Source organism: Centruroides sculpturatus, unplaced genomic scaffold (genome assembly GCF_000671375.1).
Source record: "Centruroides sculpturatus isolate CEXI.00-Female unplaced genomic scaffold, Cexi_2.0 scaffold1833, whole genome shotgun sequence".
Classification (NCBI taxonomy): Eukaryota; Metazoa; Arthropoda; class Arachnida; order Scorpiones; family Buthidae; genus Centruroides; species Centruroides sculpturatus.
Genome location: NW_019386250.1, coordinates 92106 through 102907, shown reverse-complemented (window position 1 = coordinate 102907; position 10802 = coordinate 92106). Strand labels below are relative to the sequence as shown.

The window sequence follows — 10802 nt, the reverse complement described above, 5'->3', positions numbered from 1 at the left end:
TTTTTACATTTATGTTGTTTATTTTCCTCTTTGTAAATCATTTCCAATTCAATCATTATTTTAGGTTATACCTGTTAATCAAAAATCGCCATATATATTTTATCTAATATCACTTCTCCTGCATTTTTCGTAATCCAGGTAAGTTTCCTAATGTTTTTTTTTGCAATTTTGTTACATTACAATAAATTCATCTAACTTGTATACATTATGATAACCTGAACGTAAATTTCTGAATGTTATGCTATCTTGAACGTAAAAATGTACGTAAGTCTATACGTAAATATAATTGTAACACAAGAGTTGAAAAGGGCTATAATTGTCTGAAATGCCTTCTCAATAAGATAAAAAATTTTCTTAAATTTGTCCTCTTTGTTATTGATGGTATAATACGTCTAGCGGAAAAGAAAAGCCACCTTAGCGCTCGTATAATTCAAAAAATATATGCTCTCTACCAGGGCTGCGGAATCGGTAAAAAAACAGTCGACTCCGACTCCGACTTCCGACTCCGGCAAAATTAAATACCAATTAATTTTATGGGGGTATAGGCGTTCATAGGGGTATCCTACTCTGAACTCTAAAAGGAGCACCGGGAATTTACCCAAAGACTTTTATACGTAAGCTGTTTTTCAAGCCCTAATGGTCTATAAAAAAACAAGTGGAAATAACAAAATGAATTTATTACCAAAAGTTAGTTACAGACATGTTTACCTTTCGACATAATAACCGTGAAGATAAAGGAATTTGTTATATCTGTGGACGAGCTTTTCCATTCCCTTGTCATAGAATGTTGCCGCCAATGACTCGAGATGGACCCTAACGTTGTTTTGAAGATCGTCATTAGTCTCGAACCTTTGTCTTCCTAGCCACTTTTCCTGTTCAGGATGAGGTGGAAGTCGCTTGGTGCAAAATTGGGGCTATACGCTGGGTGTTTAAAGGTGTTGAAGACGTCGTTCTCTTTTTAAAACTGGAAACGTGGCTAGCAGGGCAGTGGTTTAAGACGAATTAATAAAGATTATCAAAACCACGTTGTTAAGGCCATGTCAATTCACTAACGGAAAAATTTTATGACAAGAAAATGGAAATACTCGTCCACACATATGACAAATGCTTCAAACTTCACAGTGATTATGTCGAAAAATAACAGTGTTTGTACAGTAATTTCTCGACTTACGCTACCCCGACATACACGAACCTGGAGTTACGCGATTTTCAAATCTCGTCGATTCATCTTTTGTTTGAGCGCTACACAACTCTTGATTACTCATTCCCCCCACACTATTGTTCAGCTTACATGTTCGGACAGAATTGACACATAGCTACAGTTTATTATGTTATTTATTTCTGTGTTTGTTATATCCACGGAGACTCGACAGACTCTATGTGGTGATTTCTTGTGACCGTGAACGAATGAATATAAGACATAAGATTAACGAGAACATTTATTAGCTTACGTACATCCGACTTGGATTTTACACAAATTGGGAAATTATACCCCGACTTACACCAATTCGACTTACACAGTTATCGCACGGTCTCACTTATCGCGTAAGTTCGGAATATAACTGTATTTTATTAATATTGTTTCATCACTAATGATTAGAAAACGGCAAAATCTTAATTTTGATCTGAAAACCAGTTTTATACAAAATTGCAAAAGCAAATAAAGAGTAAATGTCTTCAAGATATCCGACCCTGCTTGAGATGTATATATAATAAGTAGCTCCCTATATTTCCACGTCCCTTCCACCTTTAACTACTAAAATTTAATGACATCATTTCCTTCAATACACAAATGTCCTTGTCAATTTTAGTAATTATCGGTAAAAAAAGAACAGGAGCTATTATGCTTGAAGACAAAACTCTAAAAAATCATCTGCACGAACCAGTTGTTTTTGTACAAAACAATAAGTAATTTTTGTTGTTTTATCGCTAAATGGATACGTTTCAGTCTCTGCTATAGCACATTGACTTTCAACAATTACATTTCCACTGTGTTTTCTGATTATATCTGTTTATTATTATTACAGTAGAACCTCGAAAATTCGGCCTAATGTGGACCGAAGGGTGGCCGAGTTTGTGAAAATGCCGGGTTATCGGGAATGGGGTTAAAAAAAGATAAGTATGCGTGTTTCCTCAGAAAATAACTGTACTTGTATGTATTGTTTGCTTGAGAATACAACAGAGAATAAACTGCCCAAATACCCTTAAACAAAGGAAAAGTACGTCCTTTATGAAGGCATAGAGCCTTTACTACATGAAAATGAAAATTAATGAATACACTGTGTACAGTAATTTACTTGATAAGACAGACCTCAGAAAAATACTTTATGAGAGCTTTTATATTTTTATAAAGCTGTCTATAATGAAAATTAATTAACTAAGGATTTTTTTGCCCTGCCAGGGCGTGGCCGAGTTATCCGGAGTGCCGGGTTATCGAGAGCCGAGTTTTCGAGGTTCTACTGTATTATTATTTGTCATTTACACATTGAAGTAACTCCATACGTTTTGACTTAACTCTTTTGCTACTCATGTTTCGATTCAAATGTAACTAAGAAATCCACAAAAAAATTATTTTTTGTATGAAATCATTATTTTGGCTTAAATGCGAATCTAACATCCAAAAAATTTTTTGGGAAATAATTCCCGCGAAAAATAAAAACCCCTTCAAAAAGTGTTTTTACCAAAAAAAGTATATAAAACAATATAAATAATTTAAAATAAATGCTTTATTTCAGAAATATAGCTGTAAGGATTGTTATTCTTTCGTTTAACAAGGTGTGGAATTTCACATGTGCAGTCTACATTGTTTACAAACTGGTTGACCTTGAGAACAGCTGGGTCCGCTTTTCCGGGTAGTTCTCGTGTACACTTCAGGGGAATATTGGTCTAAAGCAGGAGCGGAGCTAACTTATCGCATCTGTTCAAATATAACACAATATTGTCGATTTTAATGCTATTAAATTACGAGGGGACCGAAAAAAGGTATGAGGAAAAAATTCTACTGAACAAAAAACAAAACATACCTGCTGATGTGCTAAAAAACATCCAATAGCGTTTTAAAAAATATTACCAAAGTCATATCGATGAAATAGAAGTTTAGAACGATTTAATTAATTTGGTTAAAAAAACTCCCATAAAAAACTAATAGCACAATTAATTACCTAATTAAGAAATCGTCATAAAATATTTTCGCGGCAAAAATAATTATTCAAAAATTCTTTGAGATGCTAAATATTTGCGTTTTTAATTAGCGTTGAACACGCACCGGTGTGACACAGCGAGTTTCTAACTCTGTAGTGAAGGATACCGGTAATAAAGACCCGTCAGTTTTCAGACAAAACGGATTATAACGTGAAATTTAAAACAAAGATATTTCTGAAGTAGGTTATTTTTATCGAAACACTCAGTAAAATTAATTAAACTAAATGAAAAATAATTTCTTTTCAAAACGTATAAAAATAAATCAACTGTGAGTAGAATTTAACTCTTGCTATTATATTTATTTTCTTCTGACGAAAGTTAAAATTCGATGAAGGGAGTGGACTTGTGTGTTTTGTAAACATTTAGTAGTCAAGGACATCCAGTTGTTTAATTTTTAATTACTATTTCAGTTTATTACTTCTTAGTTTATTACTTCTTATTATTCTAAGCGATAGTTGACGTGATTTATGACGGAAACAAAAAAAGTATTAAAAACAATTCACCGTTATACTCGTCATCATCAATATTATGCGTCGAAAGCAGGTATTAATATAATGACGCACTCTACGTCTTTTTCCAGTTATTTCTTGCCATTTCGATCGTTCCCTCGCGATCTCCTCAACCTTTAAATCGTCGATAAATTAATTCCGTTTTTTTCTTCACTTTCGAAAAATTAATTTTTTAACTCGTAATAATAAAATCAATTTTACATCGACTTACGCGACATTTTCAACAAAAATGTACAGTTTGTCTGGTGCCGTCAGTTATGATATTTTATCTCTAATTATTATAAAATGGCAAAATCTTAATTTTCAAATTGAAAACCAGTTTTATACAAAATTGCAAGAGGTAGTAACGAGTAAATGTCTTAAAGATGTAATAAGTGACTCTGAATATTTCCCCATATGTTTCACATTTAAAATTTAATTAATCCTCTTAATATCCAATTTTCCCTCTTAAATTTTAGAAATTATCGGTAAAAAAGAAACAAAGGTAAACACATTCTTTAAACAAGGTAAACAAAATCGTCCCTCTCATATTCACGCATATTGAAAAAACCAATTTAATTTATTGTTTCTCCATTTCTCAATATTAACATGTGCTAGGCCCAAAAATGAATATATCTTGGGGGTTATTTTTTACCGATTTCATAGTTTTTCTCTGTATGCTGCAAAAATAAAAACTAATTTATTGACATAAATAAAATAAAGATAATAAAATTCGTAACAGATGTATATCGGAGTTTTTGATAAAAAGGAGTAAATTACAAACACCTGTTTTGAATGAATAATCTGCTTTTGAACCTGTTACTTAAATTATTATCAAATTTTAAAATCTCAGACATTTTAATAATAAATGAAATTATATTTGTGGAGCTATTTTTTTCAATTATTACGTCTCTGTAGTTCTTTATTAATATTTATTTTTATATAATTAATATTATTTATTCATTTTTACTAAAATAGCGTTTAATCTTATGGCGTTTTTATAAAACACTGGAAAAGAATGAACATCGATGAAGGTTTTTATATTTACGAACTCATCAGTCTTTGACGCTTCGAAAAATGAAAAAGGAAAATTAAATGTTATTTTATATAAATTATTGTGTGTTTGGCGGTAGACGTTATTCTTCATCCAATTAAAATTTTATAAATCTTGTTTTTTGGTCGAAAAGTTTTGAAATTTTGCGTGGTAAAGCGGTCGTCACTCGTTTCGTCACGGATATAAAACCCTGTGTTTCTCTATAGGAACACCAAATATGATCTTCTGTCGATAACATATTATTATCTATTTCGGTTCACCTCCGTCACGACCTTTAACCAAGAAAATGTTTTACTCCTGTTTCCGATACACTTTTTTCGAAGTATTCTTAGTGTGTTTCGCACTCTCACGTATAAGTCATACTAAATACGGTCGTACGATCATATCGTATACAAGCGGCTTTCTCTAGATTCGATGTATCTATAACAACGCGTTCCCGCTCGCTCGCGTCTGTATAGTAGCACCCTAAGGGTGCGACTATGGAAACCCGTGGGAGCGAGAATATGTGGCGACAAGAGGCGAGACGCGATAAATATCAAAACCTGTCAGATATGTGCGACAATCAGTAATTCTCGCTAGCGTTATTTCTCGCTTCTCGTTTGTGCATGGTTTTCCTTTCCGAAAACTAAATCGCTCGCAATTTTTCGCTCGCTCTAAATTCGCGTCTACATGGTCGCACCTTAACACATACTGTTACGAACAACCTGTAGATCTAGTACGATAAATAAAAGGGTATTTGGTTGGTTAAACTAGTATCTGAGTGTCTTGCTTCCAACGCTGTTTCACTGGCCTCCAGCCGAATCCGATCGCGCCATACGCGACCGCTCGCGTCACCAATTTTCTAACCCAAAACAATTGCTGCCGCGGCTTCCGTGTCGCGCGAGACACGGTCGCGTCGGTCGTTACCTAGCATCAAAGAAATGCCGACCTTCCGGTCACACGATGTATACTCATTCATCAAACCAAATGCATATTTGATCGGGAATGAAATCTTTAAATAAGAAGTAGGAAAGAGACAATGCTCGAAACTTTTTCTCGAAATTGTTACAATAAGATAGTGCAAGTTAAAACTGAAAAATTGAATAGTGATTTAATAATGATATTTTATTATTCTCTAAATGAGTTCCAAAACTGAAGTCATTTTTGATGAATAAGATAGTATACAGCCAAAACTGTTCGAGAGCGGCAAAGTTTATGTGAAAGTTATCATCTATTAATGTATTTTTAAAATTGGAGGCAAGCACCAAGAATAAAGGGAGATATACAAAAAATAACGTTATTGTCCTTGCGATGTAAAATATTTACATTTTTAATTTGCGTTGAACACGCACAGGTGTGACGCAGCGAGTTTCTAAACGTGTGGTTGGAGGATATCGAGTGTTGGTAATAAAGGTCCGTCAGTTTTCAGACAAAACGTATTATAATTTGAAATTTAAAACAAATGTATTTCTGAAGTAGGTTATTTTTATCGGAACACTCACAAAAATTAATTAAACTAAAAGAAAAATAATTTGTTTTTTAAACGAAAGATAAAATTCCATAAAGGGTGTGGACTTGTATGTTTTCTAAGCATTTAGTAGTCGAGGACATCCAGTTTTTTAATTTTCATATATTAAATATGTAATCAACACCTTATCCTTCGCTAAGAGATTATTTTTATTAAAACAAACGTTTCGACTCATTCATTGGTTCATCTTCAGGTTAAATAGAACACTTCATAAATACAACAACACGTTTAAATATTCGAAAATACAAATAAACCGATAACATAAAAATAAATAATACTTGTAAATACCATATAGAGTAGACCATATAGAGTTTACTATGTATCATACTAAATTTCATGCACTTTTTTTAAGCTTTCTACCGAAAAAGCGGATAAAATTTAGTATGATACATATTAAACTCTATATGGTCTACTCTATATGGTATTTACAAGTATTATTTATTTTTATGTTATCGGTTTATTTGTATTTTCGAATATTTAAACGTGTTGTTGTATTTATGAAGTGTTCTATTTAACCTGAAGATGATCCAATGAATGGATCGAAAACGTTTGTTTTAATAAAAATAATTTCTCAGCGAAGGATAAGGTGTTGATTACATATTTAATTATTTTCTGCTGGATATAGTTGTGGTTTATATTTCATATATTATTTCAGTTTATGGCTTCTTCTTTTACTTTAAATGAAGGTTGTCGCGCATCATGACGGAATCAACAAGAATATTAAATCATTTCAATGTTATACTCATCATCATCAATATTGTGCGTCGAAAGCCGGTATTAATATAATGAAACACTGTACCTCCTTCTCCAGATATATTTCTTGCCATTTTGTTCGTTTTTTCACGATCCCTTTACGATTTATGTGAAGTATAAAAAACAAGCATCGACTTGCGCGTCTTTTTCAACAAAAACGTAGAATTTGTGTGTGGTGCCGTCTGTTATGTCTTCAAGTTATCCGACATTGCTCGAGATGTAATAAGTGGCTTCCTTCCTTTCCACTTTTAACTACTAAAATTTAATAACATCAATCCTCTTAATACACAAATCTCCACGTCAAATTATCGGTGAAAATGAAACAGGAGCTATTATACTTTAAAAAAAACGAACAAAATCGTCCCTCTCATATAGGCCTACATCTATACAGAAAACGATATATCAATTTAATTTATTGTTTCTTTATTTCTCAATATTAACATGTGTTAGCCCTAGAAAAAGAATAAATCATGCGGGTCATTTTATAATCGATTTCATACTTTCTCTCTGCGAAACTGCTGCAAAAATAAAAACTAATTTATTGACATAAATAAGGTAAATTTAATATTTGTAACAGACATAATTGCACTGCACAGGATAAATTTTATAATATCGAGAATTCACTTGCTTATAAAGGAACAATACAAATAATATATAAAGGTGACGTTCAACAAATTTTTTCGATGCTATAACTAGAGACAAGACAGCAATATTTGTTATATATATAAGATAAAGCGAAAAGTAGTAAAAATTGGTATAACGACTAACAACGTACACTACACGTGGATTGCGTGAAACAACTGTTAAAAAATCTGATAAACTCTTATGAATATAAAAAATAAGAATTTCCTCCTTGTAAAAAAAGAAGTTTCTAATATATCGGAGTCCTTGATAGAAATGTAAATTACAAACACCTGTATTGAATTAATATTCTGCTTTCGAACTTCTTACTTGAATTATTATCGAATTCTAAAATCTCAGACACTTTAATAATAAATAAAATTATATTTGTGGAGCTATTTCTTCCATTATTACGTTTATGCAGTTTATTATAATATTTATTTATATTTATTTAATATTATTTATTCATTTTCACTAAATTATTATTGTTTACTTTTTCGGCGTTCATATAGAAAAACGGAAAAGAATAAACATGGATCAGATAACGTCCTCGTCAAGGTTTTTATATTTACTAACTCCGCAGTCTTTTACTCTTCGAGAAATGAAAAAAAAAATAGTTCGGTGTTATTTTATACGAATTAGTGTGTGTTGGGTGGGGGACGTTATTGTTCATCTAATTTAAATTTTATAACTCTTGTTTTTGGTCGCAAATTTCTTAAATTTTGCATGAAATGTTGCTATAGAGAGACACGGATATAAAACCGTTTCTGTCTATAGGAACACCGAATACGATCTCCTGCAGATTACTAATTATTACCTCTTCCATACCGCTTGCGTCACGACCTCCGCTGAATGAATTTATCCACTGCTGTTCTTGATACACTTTTTTCGATCTGTTCCCAGTGTGTTCCGAACTCTCGCGTATAAAATACTCTAGAAACGGTTGAACGATCGTGTCGTATACAAATGGCTCTCTGCAGATTAGAGGTATTTATAACAGCGCGAAGTTTTATGTGAACTTTCTCTCTGGCGAACGCCTCCATGACACTTCAAATCCAATGTCTAAGTATCTTGCTACCGTTAGATAAATTGTAGAAGTGAAATTTGAATTTATGCGTTAGGCATTAGGTTGACAGTTTAACTTTCGCCATTTAAAGTAAAATTCACTACATCTGCTTATTTAATTCCAAGATTTTACTATCTGCACAAACAATCTCTAAGAAGAAAATAGATAGTGTATATTAAATACGCATTTAGTGTAAAATATCTAAAAGAACCCTTGCCTAAAAGAACATTTACTCAAGAAAATTATTTGATTGTGCAATGACATATTTTTCGCAAATAACTTTTGAAATAATACAAAGTAGAAAGTATTTTAATTATAAATTTTTGTCACGCAATTCGACGTATTACATTTGTCAGCTAAACACTCTGCCCTTGAATACTAAAATAAACAATTATATTTTAAAAATTATAAAATCGATCTTTATACTTTTTCTTTTAATATTTGAACGATAATCGAGTCACTTCAACACCGGAAATAATTAAAACATCCAAAAATTATTTAGTTATTAGTATTGTAAAAAACAAATAATTTGTAAATAAGTTCCAGGATAGTAGTTGTCATTGATTAGCCAGTTTTTTGTAACCATTTTTACAAACTTTGTCACGAAAGTAAATGCAAATCGACTTACAAGTTGTTCATCGAGACAGAGAAAGCTTCGAAAATGCAGTACGAAAGGTTTCTTAATTACTTCTTAATCTTGACGCTCTTTTTGTGTTACGCGAAATGCAACAATACAAATGTTGAAGACGTCGATGATTTCCAACAAACGTCGATGATGTTAGAAAATGCGGAGATGAGAATCAAAACGGCTTTGAAGTCTGTCTTAAAGCGCAGTCTTCCTTATCTGATGAGAATTTTCGAAGAAGTGAACGTATCTTCACCTTGCATGAAGTCTTCCGTTCTCTTCCTGAAAGACTTGATGAAGCTGAAAGAATGGCCTCTTCGAAGTAAGTAATTTTCAATGTTATAAATTATTACAACTTAGGCTAAATCAGGTTTTTTGAATAACCGGGCTCAAAATGTTTGAAAAAATCCTGAAGGAACAAATTTTACACGATATCAATACTTTATTTTATTATGACAGAAAAGAAAGCAGAGTTTAGAGTCAATTTTCATTTTCTGTGATGACACTGGTGAAGGGTAAGTTGAAGAGTGGTAGCATTAATTACGTTATATCTTGGCTCTTATAACATAACGCAAAGTAAGGAAAGATCAAAGAATGGTGCAAAGAAGTTATGTTAATAATCTATCTTGAATAAATGTGTACATTTAATTACATTAAAAATGTATTAATATTTATTTAAAAACTATAATATGCAAGCTAAATGTGATATAACACAATACAGGTATACCTCGACTTACGTCGTTCCCGATTATATGTCGTTTTTCAAAAAAGTATATGGAAAAATAAAAATCAAGTTTAATAATTTCATTCGACTTTACGTCTGTCTGCCACAAATATTGAAGTCGTAATATCACTAAAAAAGCATTTAAAGCACATAAAATCATGTTAAAATACATTGAAAACTGCTTAGGCGACCACCTGCATTCGACGGGCACCTGTCAAAACGGGCAAAAATTTCTAGCACGGAATAGTTTATCCATAGAGTCTTCGTATAAGTTACCCGTATTAAACGACCACCTGTAATAAGCGACCACTTTCGAGAATTTATCTAGTTTAAACTATTGTAAGAACCCATTGTGGGCACTTATCCTACCCTTGAAATTAGGTGCAGGTGTTAATAAATTAGTCTAGCAACAAAGGAAATTCATTTCAGTTTGTTGAAAAATGTCCGAAATGCAAAGTGCTGTCGTTAGAAGATCGTATTAAAGTTATCACAACAGCAATTAGCGGCGAAGTTTAACTGTGAGAAAACAAAATTTATTTTACCCTACACCTGCAGTATTTTCCTTGGGGGTGTAAAATATTGTACACGATACAATTAATCGGCTGATTTCATCGTTTGATAAAATCTATTTTTATTTATTTATTTTGAAGCTCGTATACAGTACACGTGCGATAAATAGTTTCTGTATCAACCTACCTTATTTCCACGATATTTTTAGAAAAATAATATCCAAGTAATTTTCGCAGGCAAAATATTCAAAAAA

At 32.1% G+C, this 10802-nt stretch overlaps 1 protein-coding gene across 1 annotated transcript in view; it reads left to right on the top strand.

Annotated features, from left to right (window-relative positions):
- Window positions 1-9351: 9351 nt before the first annotated feature.
- Window positions 9352-10802, top strand: part of LOC111614274 — a 28729-nt gene continuing 27278 nt past the window's right edge. Inside the window, exon 1 of the mRNA XM_023355652.1 lies at window positions 9352-9637. Within this exon, the coding sequence (XP_023211420.1) occupies window positions 9352-9637 (286 nt within the window). The remainder of the gene's footprint in view (window positions 9638-10802) is intronic.